The sequence below is a fragment of the Schistocerca nitens genome, chromosome 6 (genome assembly GCF_023898315.1).
Source record: "Schistocerca nitens isolate TAMUIC-IGC-003100 chromosome 6, iqSchNite1.1, whole genome shotgun sequence".
Taxonomy (NCBI): Eukaryota; Metazoa; Arthropoda; class Insecta; order Orthoptera; family Acrididae; genus Schistocerca; species Schistocerca nitens.
Genome location: NC_064619.1, coordinates 497,740,691 through 497,763,513, shown reverse-complemented (window position 1 = coordinate 497,763,513; position 22,823 = coordinate 497,740,691). Strand labels below are relative to the sequence as shown.

The 22,823-nt window shown below is 40.7% G+C and overlaps 1 protein-coding gene across 3 annotated transcripts in view; it reads right to left on the bottom strand.

Annotated features, from left to right (window-relative positions):
- Positions 1-22,823, bottom strand: part of LOC126262468 (girdin) — a 242,450-nt gene that overhangs the window by 92,291 nt on the left and 127,336 nt on the right. For all 3 annotated transcript variants that reach the window (XM_049959128.1, XM_049959129.1, XM_049959130.1), the window contains 2 exons: positions 12,540-12,695; positions 12,403-12,434 (listed from right to left, as the gene is read on the bottom strand). In XM_049959128.1, the coding sequence (XP_049815085.1) occupies positions 12,403-12,434; positions 12,540-12,695 (188 nt within the window). The remainder of the gene's footprint in view (positions 1-12,402; positions 12,435-12,539; positions 12,696-22,823) is intronic.

Sequence of the window (22,823 nt, the reverse complement as noted above, 5' to 3'; positions counted from 1 at the left end):
TGTTTTTTTTTATCACTGCAAAGTTGTTACGCACTAAATGGTTGTAGCAACTTGGCATGTCACCTCTGACGGCGCCGCTCGCTGGCTGCAAGCAGGGTATCTTTGCGGAATTAGACAGTGTTTTGTTTTCCAACGTTTTATGACTTTATCTCTGTGATAAGTGACTGTTCATATCGGTAAACATAAACACAATACCGTGTGTGTTGACTTGTGGAGTTCGCTTTGTGTGTTGACTTGTGGAGTTCGCTTTGTGTTGTTTAGCTGTTCAATTTTGCATATTTGACGAATTTTTCTCATACCTGTCTTACGTATTTGGTTTGTGGATATCAATATGACCCGTTTCAGCAATTAAGTGTTTAAGAAAAGGCACAATGAGTGGAAGAAGAAATCTTTTGTTGTTTCGAAGGGAGATGCTGTCCAGACTGCTTTAAAAAAAAAAGGGCTCTGAGCACTATGGGACTTAACTGCTGAGGCCATCAGTCCCCTAGAACTTAGAACTACTTAAACCTAACTAACCTAAGGACACCACACACATCCATGCCCGAGGCAGGATTCGAACCTGCAACCACTCTGCCACTTTGGCCGGCCCAGACTGCTTCACCAACTACTCCAGATGAATGTGATAGAACTTCTTCCAGCAATAAAGTTTGTGATAGCAAAGAAAAACTTGAAAACTATGGAAGTGATATAAAAAGATGTGAATGAAATGATTAACATTTCCTTGCTCTCTAATATTTTGAAACATAACGTATTATGCCAAGTTTGCAAAGGAAGAGGATTGGAATTGAAAATAACCTCACACACATTGGCTTGGCATGCAAAATGTTATTGAAGTGTAACAAATGTGCGGCAGAAGTTTCGTTTTCTAATTCTAACAGTATTCCTCATAGAGGTAATAGTTGAAAGAAGGTGTATGATATAAATGTTAGGCTAGTGTATGGCTTACGTTGCATTGGCAAGGGCAGTGCTGCAGGGACAAGGTTATGTGGAATTATGAACTTGCCAAAACCACCAACCAAGTTTAGATTTTATAATGAATTGGTGAGACTTTCTGCTGGAGATACTGCTCAAGCAACAATGAAGAAAGCAGTTGAATAAGCTGTGACAGATAATGGGAATTGCTTTAGATGGATCATGGCAACATATCCAATATCTCCAAATGGAGTTGTGATAGCTACCAGTGGAGAAAGTTGCAAAGTAATTGATGTTGCTATTCTCTAAAAACATTGTAGATGTATGCGCAATACCAAGGACGAACATAGTGAAAGTTGTGAAGCAAATTTTCACAGCACGAGTGGAGCGACGGAAGTAGAGGGAATGAAAGCAATTTTTTCCAGAGCACAGAAGTGGTATAATGTACGAGACACTAAACTATGTAGGAGATGGTGATTCTAAGGGATATAAAGCTGTAGAAACTTTATGGCAATGAAATTCACATTAAAAAAACAGGAGTGCATTGGACATGTGCAGAAGCGCATGGGGGCTCGCTTGCGCAAACTAAAGCAGACATTAGGATCCCAGAAGCTTAGTGATGGTAAGACTCTTGGAGGAAGATTAACAGATGAAGCAACTGATAGACTGCAGAGGTATTATGGGTCTGCAATTAGGCAAAACACAAGAAGCATTGAGCATATGATGAGAGCAGTATGGGCATTATTTTTTCATACTGCATCAACAAATGAGCACCCACAACATTCACTGTGCCCCACAGGTGATGACGCATGGCGTAAGAACCAATCAGAAAAGGAATATGCCCATAAAAACAGTTTGACAAATGCTGTAATTAAGCCCATATTCAGAGATTTATCACAGCCAAGTTTATTGGAAAAGTGTTTACACGGAAAAACACAAAATCTAAATGAAAGTGTAAATAATTTAATTTGGATTAGGATTCCCAAAAGACTGTTTGTACACATAAAAACATTACATTTTGGAGTGTATGATGCACTGGCAACATACAATGAAGGAATCATTATCAGATGTGATGTGCTGAAACGTTTAGGTTTCCAGCCAGGACAACACCATTTCCACAATGCGCCTACTTGATGAAGAAAGACTAAGAGGTGCAGGAAGAAGAGACAAAAGCCTACAACATGCAGCAAAAGGGAAGAAAAGACCAGTGAAACGGAAACTAAAACTGGAAAAAGAAGAGGATGCTGATAATCCATCATATGGGGCAGGAATGCATTAAAAAACTTTTGAAGCCATTTCCCATAACTTTAAATTTTTCGTCTTTGAGGAAAATTTTCTCAAAAACTGCTAACAGTGTATCAATGAAATTTATACACAATGTTGTTCACTTCTTTTCCTTCATTTTTATAACAAAATTGTAAAAAAATATTGTATAATTCAAGAGTTATAGAAGAGAAAGTGCAAAATTTTAGAGAAAAAAAGTAAGGATCTGCAAAAAAAGCAATGAATATTTCTTAACATGGCATTATAACTCTGTAGAGAAATATTCACTGAACATGTAGTCCAAATTTCAGAGCAATATGTTTAATGGTTTCAGAAAAAATGCTCCTTCTATTTGCTGAAATTAACATGGAGGAGATGGATCGTTCCGGCTCCCCTTAAGAACAGCAAGCGCAACTTAGGGAACTGATACTTGTTTATATACAAGTAAAAAAGAGGGAATCATTAAGGATTTTATGTACAGCATGGAAGTGTATCCTCACGAAACTTTTTGTCCTACCTCATACCCTATACCATGGACAAAGAGGGAAGCAGTAAAAAATGAGATTAACAGGGTGCTTGAATGGAGCATAATACAACCATGATTTTCCCCTTATTGTAGTCCTGTTTTGGACGTAAGCCATATGGCAAGGCGCACAATTTGTCCTCAACACACATAACATTAATAAGATTACTGTACAAGTTTGAAACATGTCCAGACAATTTAGAGGAACAGCTTATGAAATTCCATAATGCTAAATTTCTTACCATAACTGATCTCCGGTATTCATATTGGCAATTAAAACTACATGAAGAAACTCAGCATATATACCGCCTTGATATGTGGGGCCAGAAGCTTCTCATTTCAAGTATTACTGTTTTGACTGAACGTAAGTGCAGGTGTATTTATCTCTGCACTTGACAGAGTGCTAGGGCCTGAACTTTTGAGTAAGGTAACAATATACTTGGATGATCTTTTAGTCACTACAGCCACTTGGGTAGAACACTTAAGATTAATTGAACAAATATTGAGCCACTTTTCTGAATATGGAGTAACAGCAAACCTCAATAAATCTAATTTCAGAGAAGAAAATGTAAAATTTTTAGGACACACAATCTCTTCGGAAGGCATACTGCCAGATCCCAAAAAAATTGATGCCTTCAGGATCTGCCCTGTTCCTCAAAACAAGATACAATGAAAGGCATACTTAGGCCTCGTGTCATTTTTCAGGAAATTCATCCCTAACCAACTTATTAACAATGATGCTTCTTTGGAAAAACAAACCTTGGTTATGGGATAAGCAATATCAAAACGATTTCAAAAACATCAAGCAAGCCTTATTAAAAGATGATATTTTATCTCAACCAGACATAAAGAAAGATTTTTGTTCATGCGCCAATGCATCTTTTAACAGTCTGGGTGCATGCCTTTTTCAAATGGTAGAAGAAGAGGGAAATCTTAATCTTAAAGTACCATATTTACTCGAATCTAAGCCGCATTTTTTTCCGGTTTTTGTAATCCAAAAAACCGCTTGCGGCTTAGAATCGAGTGCAAAGTAAGCGGAAGTTCTGAAAAATGTTGGTAGGAGCTGCCATAACTAACTTCTGTCGTCGAATATATATAGCGCTACACAGGAATGCTTTGCACGCACTTAGATAAATACTGGCGCCAAAACCTCTGCGTTAGTAAATAATTAAAAAAAAAAAAAAAATGGTGGAAGACGAGCTTTTTTTTCCGCCCCGACCACTGCATTTTCATACATTATCCAACGAAGTAAATACAAATTCCGTATTGTTCATCTTCGAATGTAGCAGCATTTCAATGTACTACGAAAATACGACTGGCAAGACTGTTTGGGATGTTTGTCAATATGGCCAACTCTAAGTTCTGAATTTTTTCCTACCTGTGAGAAGAGATGGTTGCTAATAGGAACTTTTAGGAATTGTGAATCACATGCAGTATTCTCTTCACCATAATAATACGAATATAAACATTTTGCCATGTATTCTTTCGTGTTTGCTGCTATCTCATTTAAATCCTGTCTGCCTAATAAACTGCGAATGTAGAGTGAGACAACAGCAAACGCGGAAGAATATACATATCATGTCATGTTTATATTTGTATTATTCTTATGCCAAATAGTAATACAGTCAAAAATGAAGCACGGTAATTTACTAAATTTTTAAATCTAAGATGGCTAATTTCTGTGCAAAATGTAATGTACTGAAGAGGCGTCTGCAAATATTTTCAAACAGAGAAAATTTTTCGCTTAACTCTCGTTCAGAACATCATCTATCATACGCAGTCTATTATTTGGTTCTTGTTGACCATTATCAAAGAAAGCAGCAGTGTAAGTAACAACAAATAACAGTCTCTTGCCATTGTTTCGCTAAGGAGACGATTCCTTTTAAGTTGCAGTAGCACGCAAAAAAGCAAGCCAAGCCGTGAACGGCGACAGGCCATAAACTCTCATAATCAGAATGCGACAAACAATGCATGACACAGTACAGTAATGCATTTCAGCTTAGAGTGACGTAAACACCTATAAGAAAGAGAACGGCACTTATGAGATCAAAGAAAAATAAGCAATCAATTCAAACCAGACGAAGCACGTGAAAAAGGAAGGGTACCCGTATAAATACGGACGGAGAGCCTGACGCATAGCAATGGCTAACTGGTAAAGCTTAACTGCTAAGCTTACGACTCGAACCAAACTACGGTAGCTGTATCGTCATTCATTCGACCTAAATTGTCTCTCATATTACAATGGACCAACTGTGTTTTGATTTGGAGGTGCGGCCTAAAACTTTTCTCTCTCCTTGAATTTCGAGTCTCAAATTTCAGTTGCGGTTTAGATTCAAGAAAATTTTTTCTCCTTGATTTCGAGTCTCATTTTTCAGGTGCAGCTTAGATTTGAGTGCAGCTTAGATTCGAGTAAATACGGTAATTAGCATCACGAGTCGCACCTTATCTGAAGCTGAACGTTCTTATTCAGTTACGGAGTTGGAGGGTTTGGCTGTAATTTGGTCCTTTAAAAAGTTTGAATATTTCCTATGTGGTAAACACACAAAAGTATAATGTGACCATCAGTCCCTATCGTTTTTGTTAACTTGTAAATTTCTACACTGACGGATAGCCAGTTGGTGTATGTACCTTCAAGAATTTGATTTTGAAATAGTATGCATAAAATGAAATCAAAACATAATAGCTGATGCTCTTTCTCGACTACGACATGGCTTAGAGGAATTCAATGATCTTTTAGAGCAGGAAGGTGAAGTAAGAGCTATGTTGATGGAAGACAAAACACTCCGACCATACTATATCCACATGCGTAAACACTTGGAGCAATTAGAGCAGGAAGACACACACTGGAGTAAGGTAAGAGCAGAACTTACACATAAGTTAAAAAGGTATTTTACTATTCACAAAGGTGTTCTGTTCCATAGGAACCATCCCGAACAAGAACAATGGTGTGTGTGTTTGCCAGAGGAATATGTGGATGATTTTATGTTATACACACACACAATACTTGGGGCCATTATGGCACTGCAAAATGCACTGAAAAAATAAGTAAATATTGTTATTTCCCCCAATCTTAGACAAAGAGTACTGCAGGTGGTAACGAAGTGTGTTTGCCAGAAAGTGAATATTCTAACATCTCCAAACACATAGAACTACATCCCATTGTGGCTAAGTAACCTCTAGAAAAGATATCATTAGATGTGGTTGGACCCTATCCCAGAGGTAACAGGGGAGTAAAATATACAGTAGGCCTGTATGATATTTTCACAAAATACATAAAACTGTAGGCTGAACAGAAAGTTACAGCCGGTTCGATTATAAGACAAGTGAAAGAGGGTTATTTTGCAAGAGTAGGAAACCAGAAGTCATGTTAACAGATAATGCTTCATATTTTGTTGGATGTAAATGGAAAGAGTTTGTAGATTGCAACCAAATCAAACACATTTTAGTATCGAAATTTCATCCCAAAGTGTCCCCCATAGAAAGGGTGTTTAAGGAATCCAACAGGTTTGTGAGGACCTATATACCTCGTAAACATAACAAGTGGACTGAATATGTCACTCCCTGCTTACAAGTTGTTAACAACCTTCCCCATACATCAACTGGATTTACACCAAATAAGTTGATGTTCAATTGCAAACAGGTAGACGAGTGTGAAAAACCTTTACCCAAGATAACGATACTGGAACTCTCACTTGATGATGAAATACAACAAGCTGTAGTCAACATTGAAATCTGGGGTAAATACAGGAAAGGAGTTTATGACAGAAAGCTGAAACATACAACACAGTTTTATATAGGACAAAAGGCGTTACTTAGAACACACCCCAAATCCACAAAAATTGGAAAACTGAACCGTAAGTAGCAACTCTTATACTCTGGACCACACATAATTACTAAAATCTCCTTTACCCACACAAAGACTTGAGAATGTTTATATATTGATGAAGGGCTTTATGGAAAATTTTTGTTCATCTTTTTCTTTTTATACGTCAAATGTGTAAATGGTAACGTGAGTGGATGTAACAAGGAAGAATTTTACTTTTATGTGTCTAGAGACAATGATACTCTAAATACAATTCTTTGCCTTGCGCATAGCCCAGCTGTAAACAAATAAACGAATTTGTGAAATGCACAGTAGCGCGCAATGCAATACACAACTCACCATGATGTAAGTGGTATCAGAGCGACACAGTGTATGCGAATTGGGGAGCAAACTAGTCAACAAACTGCAAGCTCGTGCGCACTAGACAGAGATAGCTGAAAGTGTTGGAGCACCAAAACAAACAACCCCTATGAGCTACAGCCTGCCTAGCATTTCTAAAGCCTATTGCATAAACAGGGACTTAGAAAATAAAGGGACTGTCTATACTACAACTATCTATACAATACACACGAACAAAGATAAGCTAAGGAATTATATACAAGGAAGGAGATCCTAAGCTACGAGATATTTACTAAAGTTACACTACTATATACATTATATCTACACTCCTGGAAATGGAAAAAAGAACACATTGACACCGGTGTGTCAGACCCACCATACTTGCTCCGGACACTGCGAGAGGGCTGGACAAGCAATGATCACACGCACGGCACAGCAGACGCACCAGGAACCGCGGTGTTGGCCGTCGAATGGCGCTAGCTGCGCAGCATTTGTGCACCGCCGCCGTCAGTGTCAGCCAGTTTGCCGTGGCATACGGAGCTCCATCGCAGTCTTTAACACTGGTAGCATGCCGCGACAGCGTGGACGTGAACCGTATGTGCAGTTGACGGACTTTGAGCGAGGGCGTATAGTGGGCATGCGGGAGGCCGGGTGGACGTACCGCCGAATTGCTCAACACGTGGGGCGTGAGGTCTCCACAGTACATCGATGTTGTCGCCAGTGGTCGGCGGAAGGTGTACATGCCCGTCGACCTGGGACCGGACCGCAGCGACGCACGGATGCACGCCAAGACCGTAGGATCCTACGCAGTGCCGTAGGGGACCGCACCGCCACTTCCCAGCAAATTAGGGACACTGTTGCTCCTGGGGTATCGGCGAGGACCATTCGCAACCGTCTCCATGAAGCTACGGTCCCGCACACCGTTAGGCCGTCTTCCGCTCACGCCCCAACATCGTGCAGCCCGCCTCCAGTGGTGTCGCGACAGGCGTGAATGGAGGGACGAATGGAGACGTGTCGTCTTCAGCGATGAGAGTCGCTTCTGCCTTGGTGCCAATGATGGTCGTATGCGTGTTTGGCGCCGTGCAGGTGAGCGCCACAATCAGGACTGCATACGACCGAGGCACACAGGGCCAACACCCGGCATCATGGTGTGGGGAGCGATCTCCTACACTGGCCGTACACCACTGGTGATCGTCGAGGGGACACTGAATAGTGCACGGTACATCCAAACCGTCATCGAACCCATCGTTCTACCATTCCTAGACCGGCAAGGGAACTTGCTGTTCCAACAGGACAATGCACGTCCGCATGTATCCCGTGCCACCTAACGTGCTCTAGAAGGTGTAAGTCAACTACCCTGGCCAGCAAGATCTCCGGATCTGTCCCCCATTGAGCATGTTTGGGACTGGATGGAGCGTCGCCTCACGCGGTCTGCACGTCCAGCACGAACGCTGGTCCGACTGAGGCGCCAGGTGGAAATGGCATGGCAAGCCGTTCCACAGGACTACATCCAGCATCTCTACGATCGTCTCCATGGGAGAATAGCAGCCTGCATTGCTGCGTAAGGTGGATATACACTGTACTAGTGCCGACATTGTGCATGTTCTGTTGCCTGTGTCTATGTGCCTGTGGTTCTGTCAGTGTGATCATGTGATGTATCTGACCCCAGGAATGTGTCAATAAAATTTCCCCTTTTGGGACAATGAATTCACGGTGTTCTTATTTCAATTTCCAGGAGTGTATATATTTACAAATTGAAGTATTGAAAATACACGCACTAATTATATTTGAGGGACCAGAAAACTCCTGCTGCAGGTAAAATGGTTCAAATGGCTCTGAGCACTATGCGACTTAACTTCTGAGGTCATCAGTCGCCTAGAACTTTGAACTAATTAAACCTAACTAACCTAAGGACGTCACACACATCCATGCCTGAAGCAGGATTCGAACCCGCGACCGTAGCGGACGCTCGGTTCCAGACTGTAGCGCCTAGAACCGCACGGCTGCAGGTAAACAAGTGAGTACAGTATAAGGGGCAAACTGAATAAGAGGTCGCACCACGTCTATAAGATACTTTATCTTTCAGATCTACAAGGTGAGTAGAGATGCGCACGTGGCATTAAATGAGTTTGTGATACCACGACTGCACAGCACACTGAAGTAAATGTATACCTGGTTGAATGTATGAAAGAGGTATTAGTAGCCATCCAGCCACTGTACATTTATTTATGAAGGTTTAATTTTAAGTTAGTATTAAGTTTTTCTTCCAGGGAATGATGCACCAACACATCCTAAGGTGAAGAAAAACAAATGCTTGTAGAGTGTTAGGAACCATATAAAAATAAGAAAGATCACACCACAAGACAAATATAGTTATAAGTTAACGATATGTATGAATATGATAGTGTGAAAGCATGTGTAAAAGAAAATAGTTGCAGTACATCGCATATAACAATGCTGAACTGTGGTTGAGCATTACCAAATAATCAAGAGGTTGAAACCAAATTACTGTGAGTATCGACTTCCCATGAAAGTGTCAAACACCTGATTCACATTGAAATTTTTATGCACTTTTTTACTTATATAAACACTGTTTTATGCTCATTGTACATAACATATAGTATTGATGATACAACTCTGCATACCTCAGCATATGAAATGATTATTCTCTACACAATGAACATAACAAATATTGAGCTGCACTTTAAACATTAAATAAGTATTTGATACGATTGGTATCATCAGCTTTAAGTTGTGTTTATAAACAACAAACCATTTTGTTCTTGGGATCACAGTTAAGCCTAATACTGAAGCATAACTGAGCACATAAATGTCTTTCTGTGAAATTTCCTCAACCCTGTAGTGTTTAGCTCCTTCCTGGAGAATGCTAGAGGGGCAAGGCCATGGGTAGTTATTTGAGTAGCATGTAGAATCTATTGTAGCGACTATTGTTTACTTCTTTAATTCTTTGAAACTGATAAATATGCTCCGACAAGAAGTAACTGTGAACAGGAATGAAATGTATGTCAAATTATGTCATAAATCAAAACAGAATCTATTATTGTATGAATGTTATGTAAATAATGTAAAATCAAACAAGAGTAACAATGCAACAAAATCGTAATTTAACAAAATTTGCTAAAACAAAATGACAAACATACTATAATGTATATAAGCAATGATAATGGTGTGTCAGCAAACGAATAGGATAAATTTATTTTTGTAGTTGTATTTGTATCATTTTTGTTATGTGTATGGTATGTGGAAAGGACACTACGGAAACTTTGTCTAATGCAACAGTATGAAAGACGCTCAAAAGCAAAGTGCAAAAACGTACAAAACCTGCCTGCAAAGTATTAAGTGTGCGCGTGAGATACATGGGTGTGTGCATGATAAACTAAAGATGACAATACTTCGCGTAACATGAATTTTCGGTGCTCGAACAACGTCGTAAAAGCAGCAAGAAACTTACCTTGTAGATTGATGTCAGATGTACGGATGGTGTCCCTACCAAATAAGTGAGAGCGACAAGGTGAAATAAATTCCTCATGCCGCTGATATGGACGCCAGTTGTCACCACAGTGAGGATTTCACAAAGGGTCATGACACTGAACATGAGCTTAACGAATTTGTGCAGTGAAGGCTAATGTGAACGCATGACACGGACACAATGACTTTGTATTAAACATCTGAGAGCGAGCTTGGATGGTAACGGATGTTGAGCTGCCTGCACATGCTTCGCAATCTACACACTCGGCAGATACTGACTGACAATAATGGGCCTATGCCATTACAGCAAGCACTTTGTTATGAAAGAAAACTTATGTATGTAAATGTTAAAAGAAGGTGACATCTTAGTACAAATTATAACCATATAGGATAACTCCAATGGCCAAAAAATAAAGGCTATGCCCACACCAGCTAGCGTTATGAACTCTCAAAAAGGGAAATAAGCCCGGACACCATGCACCTCCATATGATGTCAGTGCACAATAGGGGGGAGGGGGCAACTGTAATGGATCATATTATTATTTTTTCTGTCACACAAAAATAATAAGTTATTTTGTAGCAGTGATAATGTTGGAATACAAACAAATCAAGTAGATATACGCTCTCCAATTGATTAATTTCTGTATCTTTGCCTGTTTGCCTCTATAAGTGGTAGTGAGTGGATGTATTAAGAGTTCCACCATTGTAATATTGTATCAAGAGGATCCGACAAGAGGAATTTGCATAAGCAGAGGAATAGCGATCCAGTAACAGCATCGTAATAACCAGCTTTATGCATAATTATGATAACGAGAAGTATGTAAATTTAAATGACGAATGCTGATCTTAAATGTATTGAATATTGAAGATCTGTTGATATTAGCGGCCAGTTAAAGTTCACTCGGTATATCTGTACCTTCCAATTTCTTTCAATTATTCTGTCCAACTTTTTTTAATTATTCAAGCAGCAATTATTAATCAGTTTCCATTATATATTATATTTTATGCCCGCCCCCTATTTTGCCACTATTCACCAGCAATAAGTTGTAGGACAACACTTTCTTGACAAAAATCCTGAAACTGAGAAGGAGCAGCGTCCAACACAGGTCTGCAAGACTTTGACAAGATGAATTAATCGACTGGTAAAGCAACAAGAAAGTGACAAGCTGGTGCTCCCCTGACTGCAACATATTTCTCTGCAGGCCAAGTTTTAGACTTTTCCATAAAAAAAGCCAGCTACATGTGAAGTTACTTTCCTTTTGGAAGAATAATTATACTTTCTGCCATAGTAATTCTAAAATAAACATGGGAAAGAAACCTAAAAGATTTAGTCTTCAGGTGTGTACTGCCCTTTAAGGTACATCAAACACAAATGTACCAGTAACATTGTAAATATTCTGATTTCTCACGGAACCAATGTATCCACTGCGGCAAGACCGTTCCCATGTGGTGAGCGGTAGCTTTGTGTTTGTATTGGCTACGATGAGTCATTCTCTATTCTCTTCATACTGTTTACCTACATTCCTATTTTTCCTCTGGTTATTAAACATTCAGTTTTGTATTGATAACCTTGTACTCATGTGCTAGATATCTCCTGTCACAGCACTACATTAATCCTCACTATAACTTCAATCTTCCATTTATATTTTCAAGTTATTTATCCTATCTACTCAATTCCACAGTTTGACCCATCAAATGAAATTTGTTTTTCTAATGATAAGATTCCCCTGAATAACCCCTACCCCGAGACCAGAATGTGGGACTCTTACTTCCAGAATATTTTACTTCTGAGGATCATCATTAAAATAGTTCCCTCCTGCTTTTAGTTAATCACAGTACAACACAGCTAGGCCACGTTGCCTAATATTACAAGGTCAGGTCAGTCAATATGCCAGATTGGTCACTGTAATCAATGAAATAGCTGCTACCCTCCATAAGGAACCATATGTAAGTATAGGCATCTGCAGAGTTTGCAGAAGCTTAAATCAGGATAGCTGGAAGGATATACATGTGAGCTTTTGCATAAGTGCATGCATGAAGGAAACTTGCTTACCTACACTGGACACTCAGCTCTCCTGGCACATCCTGAAACAAGAAAACTCTTAATGTCATGAACCTCACTAGCAAAAGAAACTTGTGTATGTCCATAATCACACAACAATTCAATATTAAATATGAAATAAAACATACCCCAACACTGGTGAGTGCCATCCGACTATCACTGTTCTGTGTTTTGTAGAGATGTTTCTCTAGAAAATTTTTTTCTTTAGATTCACTAGCCAATCTTGAACATACTTCTTGATATTTTGACTTCAGCTTCGTATTTGTATTCTGATACCACAACATCTGTGAGAACATTACAAAAAAATTAATGTTTTTTCTGTCTATGTGGAAAGACCTTATGAAAGCAATATTATTTATGAAATGAGACTGAATAATTTTGGCAGAAGAGCACAAGTTTGTATAACCACATTTCTTGGAAAAATAATACAGTATTCTTCTTTGACATGTACCACATTTACAACGCAATACAAATTCCTTGTGAATTCTGATTTTACCCTTCAATGCCTGTAACACATCATAGTAACATCTGGTCTGATGTTTTCAAGACAACCTAAATTCATTTAACAATACACCACTTATCATATTGGAAAGCTTATTACAAACCTTTCATCTAATCAACGGTTCAGTTTCTTTCTGACTTATGACTGTTTTCTAAACAACAGCCTGTGCAAGTTACAAGGCAGAGAAACAACTTCATATTACTTTGTTTCCATGTGGAATTTCCACAAGTTTTCATTAGACGGAAATGTTACTTTGCACAAAGATTTTGATGCAGTCCATTATACACTGAAGAGCCAAAGAAACTAGTACACCTGCCTAATATTTAGGGCCCCACGAGCAAGCAGAAGTGTCAACACGACGTGGCATGAACTCGACTAATGTCTGAAGTAGTGCTGGAGGGAACTGACACCATGAATCCTGCAGAGCTATCTGTAAGAGTATGAGTGCGTGAAGATCTCTTTGGACAGCACATTGCAAGGCATCCCAGACATGCTCAATAACCTTCATGTCTGGGGAGTTTGATGGCTAGCGGAAGTGTTGAAACCCAGAAGTGTATTCCTGGAGCCACTCTGTAGCAATTCTGGACGTGTGGGGTAACACATTATCCTGCTGGAATTGCCCAACAAGTCTGTCAGAATGCACAATGGACCTGAATGGATGCAGGTGATCTGTGCCACCTGTCAGAGTCATATCTAGACGTATCAGGGGTCCCATATCACTCCAAGTGCACACGCCCTACACAATTACGGAGCCTCCACCAGCTTGAGCAGTCCTCTGCTGAAATGCAGGATCCATGAACTCATGGATTGTCTCCCTACCTGTTCACGTCCATCCGATCAAAACAATCTGAAACAAGCTTGTCTGACCAGGCAACATGTTTCCACTCACCAACAGTCCAATGTTGGTGTTGACGGGCCCAGGTGAGGCATAAAGCTTCGTGTTGTGTAGTCATCGGGGGTACATGAGTGGGCTTTCGGCTCCAAAAGCCCATATTGATGATTTTTCGTTGAATGGTTCAGACGCTGACACTTGCCGATGGTCCAGCATTGAAATCTGCAGCTGCAGTAGGGTTGCACTTCTGCCACATTGAATGATTCTCTTCAGTCGTCATGGTCCCATTCTTGCAGGATCTTTCTCCTGCCTCAGCGATGTCTGAAATTTGATGTCTTACTGTGTTCCTGATATTCATGGTACACTAGAGAAAAAGTTTTACGGGAAAAGCCCCACTTCATTGCTACTGCGGAGATGCTGTGTCCCATCACTTGTACACAGACTAAAACACCGTGTTCAAATTCATTTAAATCTTGATAACCTGCCATTGTAGCAGCAGTAACCGATCTAACAACTGTGCCACACACTTTTTGTCTCACATAGGTGTTGCTGACCGCAGGGCCATATTCTGCTGTCTACATATCTCTGTATTTGAATACGCATGCCTATACCACTTTCTCTGACACTTTAGTGTATACATCATGACAGTGTACTTTACAATTAATATGAGGTACTTTTCTATGAACATTTTCATATGCTTCATTAGCAGTTCTACAAAGTTGGCACCGCTGCTGCTGCTATACATCAGTCCATTCCTCCTTTCACAAAATAAGAAATAAAAATATAAGCTGCAACTTTTTCCCAAAAAGTAAAATAATTTTTGCATTCTTGGCTAATCATGGTCAGTGACATTTAGGCACAACTGGACAACTGGAGGGGGTTTGGGGGGGGGGGGGGGGGGGGGAGCACAAGTGCACACGCACACACGCTAAACTTGGGGGAGGGAGCACAAGTGCACACGCACACACGCTAAACTTATATCTTTGTGTGTGTCTTCTCTTTATTGCTTGTTGAAGGGTGGCATACCAAGCTCAGTCACGGAGCACAAATTCGAATCTAGTAAGTAATAGGAAAGAAGTCATCCACAGCCCAGTAGGTAACACAGACTTTCCTGGGATCATTTCTGCCCTTCTTCATTCAATGAAAATTTCTTCCTACTAAGCCATGTTTTGCGATTAGAAAATACAGAACGGACATATGAAGCTATATTACTTTTCCCTATACAAACTGGTAATTTTTATACCTTGAGCTTTCTTATCTGATGGTAATTTCGTAACCTTCCACACATAGCAAACCTAAAATTTTCTATCAAAACCCAGAATGTGCCAGACCTGATTATAAACTCATATTAACAGAAACACAGTGTCTTCAGTGCTGGTCCACAATGCCCATAAAGGGTCTTCGATTCAACTATAATTAAGAACTATAATTAAAAAGAAGATGACGCCAGTGATTACAGAAGTTGTTGCTAACAAAAAACCAACTGTTTCTTGTGGACAGAAGTTTCAACAGCTCTCAGTACAAGAATCTTGTTCATGACACTGTAGAGACTATTAGTATTTCATTAACATTCACAGTACTTTTCTGCTGAATGTCTTAGTTCCACATGGTCAGAAAAGCAGATCATTCCATTTTCCTGTACACAATTTTTATTACAGTCAGTCATTTTCATAATAAACTGCAACTAATGGCCTTAAGCATGTTCACTTCCAGGACTAACTCGTTGAGATATTATTAGTAGAGCATTGCTATTTGTAGTAAAACTCTAGTCACAGTACAAGCATTCCATTATATTTTAATTCTTTTACATTTTTGTCTTACAATTTAAGATTGTCATGAATAGCTTAATAAAGTAAGTGCCAAATTGGGGGGCTGGGTCCAATTAAAACATATATGTCTGTTATTAAGTTTTATGTCATTCTAATTTCTATATACTCCTTCATTACTTTATCACAGAAACCTAATCAAATTTTTCTTGCCTCTGATCCATTCCATTTATTATAACCCAGATAGCAAACAACAACAAGAACAACAAATGATTTTTGTTATACAAGATTCCAAATTGCCATAGACTGCAGTATACACCCAGTTTTTGAAGGACTGCACAAAATTTTTCATGTTACAAAGCAGACCCTTTAATTGTCAAACACCAAAAAGCACATCACATACTAATGCAAACCACTAGAAACCTTGCAAGACTGAGCAAGAATAGCTGAAATAAGCAAGGAGATAAATACACAAATTCAAGCAATAACATCAAAGACTCGAGAAAACCAAACACAATAGTGAGCAAGAGCAGATATTTTAATAAATATTATGTAAAGTACAATACAGACCAAGAAATAAAATGTGTTAATGGATAAGAAATGAGATTTTGTTACTGATGAAGGGTGTAGTGTGACTATGTAAGGAAAGTTTTACTGTTTTAATTTCCACCTACATCTACATCCATACTCCGCAAGCCACCTGACGGTGTGTGGCAGAGGGTATCTTGAGTATCTCTATCGGTTTTCCTTTCTATTCCAGTCCCGTATTGTTCGTGGAAAGAAAGATTGTCGGTATGCCTCTGTGTGGGCTCTAATCTCTCTGATTTTATCCTTATTGTCTCTTCGCGAGATATACATAGGAGGGAGCAATACACTGCTTGACTCCTCGGTGAAGGTATGTTCTCGAAACTTCAAAAAAAGCCCATACCGAGCTACTGAGCATCTCTCCTGCAGAGGCTTCCACTGGAATTTATCTATCATCTCTGTAACGCTTTCGCGATTACTAAATGATCCTGTAACGAAGCGCGCTGCTCTCCGTTGGATATTCTCTATCTCTTCTATCAACTCAATCTGGTACGGATCCCACACTGGTGAGCAATATTCAAGCAGTGGGCAAACAAGTGTACTGTAACCTACTTCCTTTGTTTTCGGATTGCATTTCCTTACGATTCTTCCAATGAATCTCAGTCTGGCATCTGCTTTACCAATGATCAACTTTATATGATCATTCCATTTTAAATCACTCCTAATGCCTACTCCCAGATAATTTATGGAATTAGCTGCTTCCAGTTGCTGACCTGCTATATTGTAGCTAAACGATAAGGGATCTTTCTTTCTATGTATTCGCTGCACATTACGCTTATCTACATTGACATTCAATTGCCATTCCCTGCACCATGCGTCAATTCGCTGAAGGTCCTCCTGCATTTCAGTACAATTTTCCATTGTTACAACCACTCGATATACCACAGCATCATCCGTAAAAAGCCTCAGTGAACTTTCAATGTTATCCACAAGGTCATTCATGTGTATTGTGAATAGCAATGGTCCTACGACACTCCCCTGCGGCACACCTGAAATCACTCTTACTTCGGAAGACTTCTCTCCATTGAGAATGACATGCTGCGTTCTGTTATCTAGGACCTCTTCAATCCAACCACACAATTGGTCTGATAGTCCATATGCTCTTACTTTGTTCATTAAACGACTGTGGGGAACTGTATCGAATGCATTGCAGAAGTCAAGAAACACGGCATCTATCTGGAAACCCGTGTATATGGCCCTCTGAGTCCCATGGACGAATAGCGCGAGCTGGGTTTCACACGATCGTCTTTTTCTAAACCCATGCTGATTCCTACATAGTAGATTTCTAGTCTCCAGAAAAGTCATTATAATCTAACATAATACGTGTTCCAAAATTCTACAACTGATTGACGTTAGAGATATAGGTCTATAGTTCTGCACATCTGTTCGACCTCCCTTCTTGAAAACGGGGATGACCTGTGCCGTTTTCCAATCCTTTGGGACGCTACGCTCTTCTAGAGACCTACAGTATACCGCTGCAAGAAGGGGGGGGGGGCAAGTTCCTTCGCGTACTCTTTGTAAAATCGAACTGGTATCCCATCAGGTCCAGCGGCCTTTCCTCTTTTGAGCGATTTTAATTGTTGCTCTATCCCTCTGTCGACTATTTCGATATCTACCATTTTGTCATCTGTGCGACAATCTAGAGAAGGAACTACAGTGCAGTCTTCCTCTGTGAAACAGCTTTGCAAAAAGACATTTAGTATTTCGGCCTTTAGTCTGTCACCCTTTGTTTCAGTACCATTTTGGTCACAGAGTGTCTGGACATTTTGTTTTGATCCGCCTACCGCTTTGTCACAAGACCAAAATTTCTTAGGATTTTCTGCCAAGTCAGTACATAGAACTTTACTTTCGAATTCGTTGAACGCCTCACGCAGAGCCCTCCTCACACTACATTTTGCTTTGCGTAATTTTTGTTTGTCTGCAAGGCTTTGGCTATGTTTATGTTTGCTGTGAAGCTCACTTTGCTTCCTCAGCAGTTTTCTAACTCGGTTGTTGTACCACGGTGGCTCTTTTCCATCTCTTACGATCTTGCTTGGCACATACTCATCTAATGCATATTGCAAGATGATCTTGAACTTTTTCCACTGATCCTCAACACTATCTGTACTTGAGACAAAACTTTTGTGTTGAGCCGTCAAGAACTCTGAAATCTGCTTTTCGTCACTTTTTCTAAACAGAAAAATCTTCCTACCTTTTTTAATATTTCTATTTACGGCTGAAATCATCGATGCAGTAACCGCTTTATGATCGCTGATTCCCTGTTCTGCATTAACTGTTTCAAACAGTTCGGGTCTGTTTGTCACCAGAAGATGTAATATGTTATCGCCACGAGTCGGTTCTCTGTTTAATCCAGTCTATATTCGGCAAATTAAAATCTCCACCCAGAACTATAGCATGGTGGGGAAATCTACTTGAAATATTTCCTAAATTTTCCTTCACGTGCTCTCCCACAACTGCTGCTGAGCCAGGGAGCCTATAGAGACATCCAATTACCATGTTTGAGCCTGCTCTAACCGTGACCTTCACCCACATTATTTCACACTTCGGATCTCCATCAATTTCCTTCGATACTATTGCACCTTTTATCGCTATAAACACGCCTCCCCCCTCACTGTCCAGCCTGTCTCTGCAGTATAGATTCCAATTTGTGTTTGGAATTTCATTACTGTTTACATCTGGTTACAGCCAACTTTCTGTCCCTAGTACTATGTGGGCATTGTGACAGTTTATTAATGAGAGCAGTTCTGGGACTTTTCTATAGACGTTCCTGCAGATTACTATTACCAAATTAATATTGTTATTCCCTGTTGCGTTTTGCCTACTACTACCTTGTCGCATCTCAGGAGGCGTCTTGTAGGGCGTAGGGAGAGAATTCTCTAACCTAAAAAACCCACATGTGCACTCCACATGTACTCCGCTACCCTTGTAGCTGCTTCCTGTGTGTAGAGCACGCCTGACCGTAGGCACCCTACATTTCTCCACCCGATAGCGGACCTAAGCAATTTTTGGTGAAATGACTTAATAATATGCAATACGTGAAATGTGGATTAATGTACATTTAACGACTTTTATTACTTTGTAACATTGTTATATTTTATAAGGGGTACTACTACTGATGGTGGTATGACTTCGTACATTGTACCTCTTATGCACTGCCAATTATGTATAATTTCTGAAGCTGAGCACATCTTTTCCAGTGGGGGCATTGCCTTGCTCTGACATTCAACAATGCCCACACATCACTGGTCACATGTCAGAATGAGAAGTGGGAGACATTTGAGTTTTGCAAGGAATGGTTGAGTGCAATGAGCCTCAGCAAAATTCTTTGAAAACTCTGCTGATGTGATGAAATATGAGTAATCATTTGGTTTATTCACAGGGGGTGTGCATAATTACACACAAAATCTGGGGATAAAATATTTTCATTCTTCGTAGCATTTGATGGCAGGATATATTTTTCCATTTTCCAATCACATTTATGAAGGCTACCGTGGACTGTCAATATGAAATATTTGTAAAAGCAATACAGCTAAGGCAAACTTTAGTTTAAAGTGAAATAAATTTAGCTGTTAATATGAGCACACTTGGGTCTAGGCATTGTTAGAAAGGGTGTTACCTGCATAATTGATAAACAAAGTAAGACAGTATATGCTATTATCCATTCCAAGCAATAATTTTCCAACTAAATGTGAGGAACTTTAATATTAGTGAAGTGCAGAGACATGTATTCCTTTAGGCACCACGATTTCGCACAAAATGCGTTCTCTCTGTTTATCCCTTACCCTATGTGATTGCTGAAACTAAACTGTTGAAGTTGATGATCTTGATGGGACATGACCCTGCAATTTTTTGTTAACAAGTAAACTATCTGAGAGGGCCCCCCATGATAAAAGTAAGTAATTGTAGGACAATGAAACTTTGTGGAAACGTTTGTAAGGAGTGAGTTTTTTTTCTATTTTTATTTATTTATTTTTTTTAGTGGTTTTAGGGCGCACAACTACAGTGGACATTAGAACCCAGACTAAATTATGAATGCACCGCGAGTGTGAAAACACCAACTAAAAAGGACAACACTATAAAAAGGCACATTAACAGGAAAGGGATTAAAAAGAAACCGCATAATCAAATGTCCTTAGACAGGTTTGTCAAATGGATAAAATTTCATCCAGAGTATATGGCAGGCCAAGATCAATGCGAGAAGGGCATGAAGAGGTCGTCCAAGCCATGGGGAGAGGTTTCAAGGCCCGAACCTTGTTTTCAGTAAGTGTAGACCAATCGGCATGCCACAGCGATAAAATGCGCTGACAAATGACCCTGCTAAAATCAGATGAAGGCACACAAGAAGCTGTCCGAGACTGGTGGACCGCAGCCTTGGCCGCGGCATCTGCAGCTTCGTTCCCAGGGATACCGACATGGCCAGGAACCCACATAAAGGTAAACGGAGAACTGTCGTCCGCCAGCTGCTGAAGAGAGCATTGGATCTGGTGCACGAAAGGGTGAACCGGATACAGATCACTGAGGCTCTGGATGGCGCTCCGGGAATCAGAGCAGAATGTCGGTGGCGGTGGATGTAAAGAACAGCCTGATAGAGGGCAAATAGCTCAGCTGTGAAGACCAAACAATGGCCAGGGAGCCTGTTTTTGAAACTGTGTGCCCCGACAATAAAAGAACACCCGACACTATCATTGGTCTTAGAGCCATCTGTATAAATGAAGATCGTATTAATGAACTTTGAACTAAGTTCGACACACCGCGAGCGGTATACCGAAGCTGGTGTAACCTCCTTTGGGAGCGAGCTGAGGTCAAGGTGAACGCGAACCTGAGTCTGGAGCCAAGGTGGCATTTGGCTCTTGCCCACTCTATAGGTTGCAGGGAGTGGAAAATCAAGTTGCTGAAGGAGGCGACGAAAGCGAACTCCAGGGGATAGTAGGGCAGATACATACAACCCATATTGATGGTTGAGAGAGTTGTCAAAAAAGGAACGATAAGACGGGTGGTTGGGCATTGATAATAGCCGACAGGCATAACGACAAAGCAGTAAATCACGCTGGTAGGTTAGTGGCAATTCACCAGCTTCAGCATGAAGGCTCTCGCCGGGACTAGTATAGAACGCTCCGATCGCAAGACGTAAACCCCAGATGATGTATAGAGTTGAGGCGGCATAAGATGGACGGCTCTGCAGAGGAGTATACAACGCTCCCATAATCCAGCTTTGAGTGGACGATCGACCGATATAGGCGAAGCAGGACGGTTTGATCCGCTCTCCATGACGTACCGCTGAGAACACGGAGGACATTTAGGGAACAGGTACAACGGGCAACCAAATATGACATGTGGAGACCAGCTAAGTTTCCTGTCAAATGTAAGACCTAAAAATTTTGTCGTCTCCAAGAATGGGAGAGCAACGGGACCGAGATGTAAGGACGGTGGGAGAAACTCTGTAGCGCCAGAAGTGAATACAGACCGTCTTCTCAGCAGAAAAACGGAAGCCACTGGCGACACTCAAGGAGTAAAGATGGTCAAGACAATGCTGAAGACAGCGCTACATGTTTAAACATGCATGCTGCGCACTGCAGTAGATGGTAAAATCATCCACAAAAAGGGAGCCTGATACATCAGCTGGGAGGCAATCCATTATTGGATCGATTGCTATGGCGAAGAGAGCTATACTCAAAACTGAGCCCTGTGGCACCCTATTCTCCTGGCGAAAGGCATCGGACAGGACAGAACCCACACGTACCCTGAACTTTCGATCCATTAAAATTGCACGAATAAAAAGAGGGAGGCGACCGCAAAGGCCCCATGTATGCATGGTGTGGAGAATGCCCGCCCCCACCCTCCAACAGGTGTCGTAAGCCTTCTCCAAATCAAAGAACACAGCCACTGTATGGTGCTTCCGCAAGAAGTTATTCATAATGAAGGTTGACAAGGTAACCTGATGGTCAACAGCAGAGTGGCGCCTACAAAATCCACATTGTACATTGGTAAGTAGGCGTCTAGATTCGAGCAGCCAAACCAAACGAGAGTTAACCATTCGTTCCATCACCTTACAGAGACAGCTGGTAAGGGATATGTGTCAATAACTGGAAGGCAAGTGCTTGTCCTTCCCCGGCTTAGGAATCGGGACGACAATAGATTTGCACCACCATCCTCTGCCTGTTTTCAGGGGAGGAAGGCAGGGTGGTAATGAGCGGAGCTCGAGAGGAAGGCAGGGTGGTAATGAACGGAGGTTGAAACCTCTGCGAAAAATCAGCCAAAGGCATTGGAGACATCCTCAGGGGCCACAAGGATGTCATTCGCGACCATCAAGCCAGAAACTGGTGAGTGGACCTTAGTGCCAGATAGCCGGCGCAGGCTACCACAGATAACAGAAGAAGGATTAAAACTGTTGAAGGAGCTTGTGAAAGCAGCCCAGCTGGCTTTCTTACTTTCTTTAATAACACGACGACACTGCGCACGTAATCGTTTATAATTAATACAATTCAGGGGCCACAAGGATGTCATTCGCGACCGTCAAGCCAGAAACTGGTGAGTGGACCTTAGTGCCAGATAGCCGGCGCAGGCTACCACAGACAACAGAAGGATTAAAACTGTTGAAGGAGCTTGTGAAAGCAGCCCAGCTGGCTTTCTTTAATAACATGACGACACTGCGCACGTAATCGTTTATAATTAATACAATTCGCCATCGGAGAGTGGCGTTTAAAGGTGCGTAAAGCACGTATAGTGT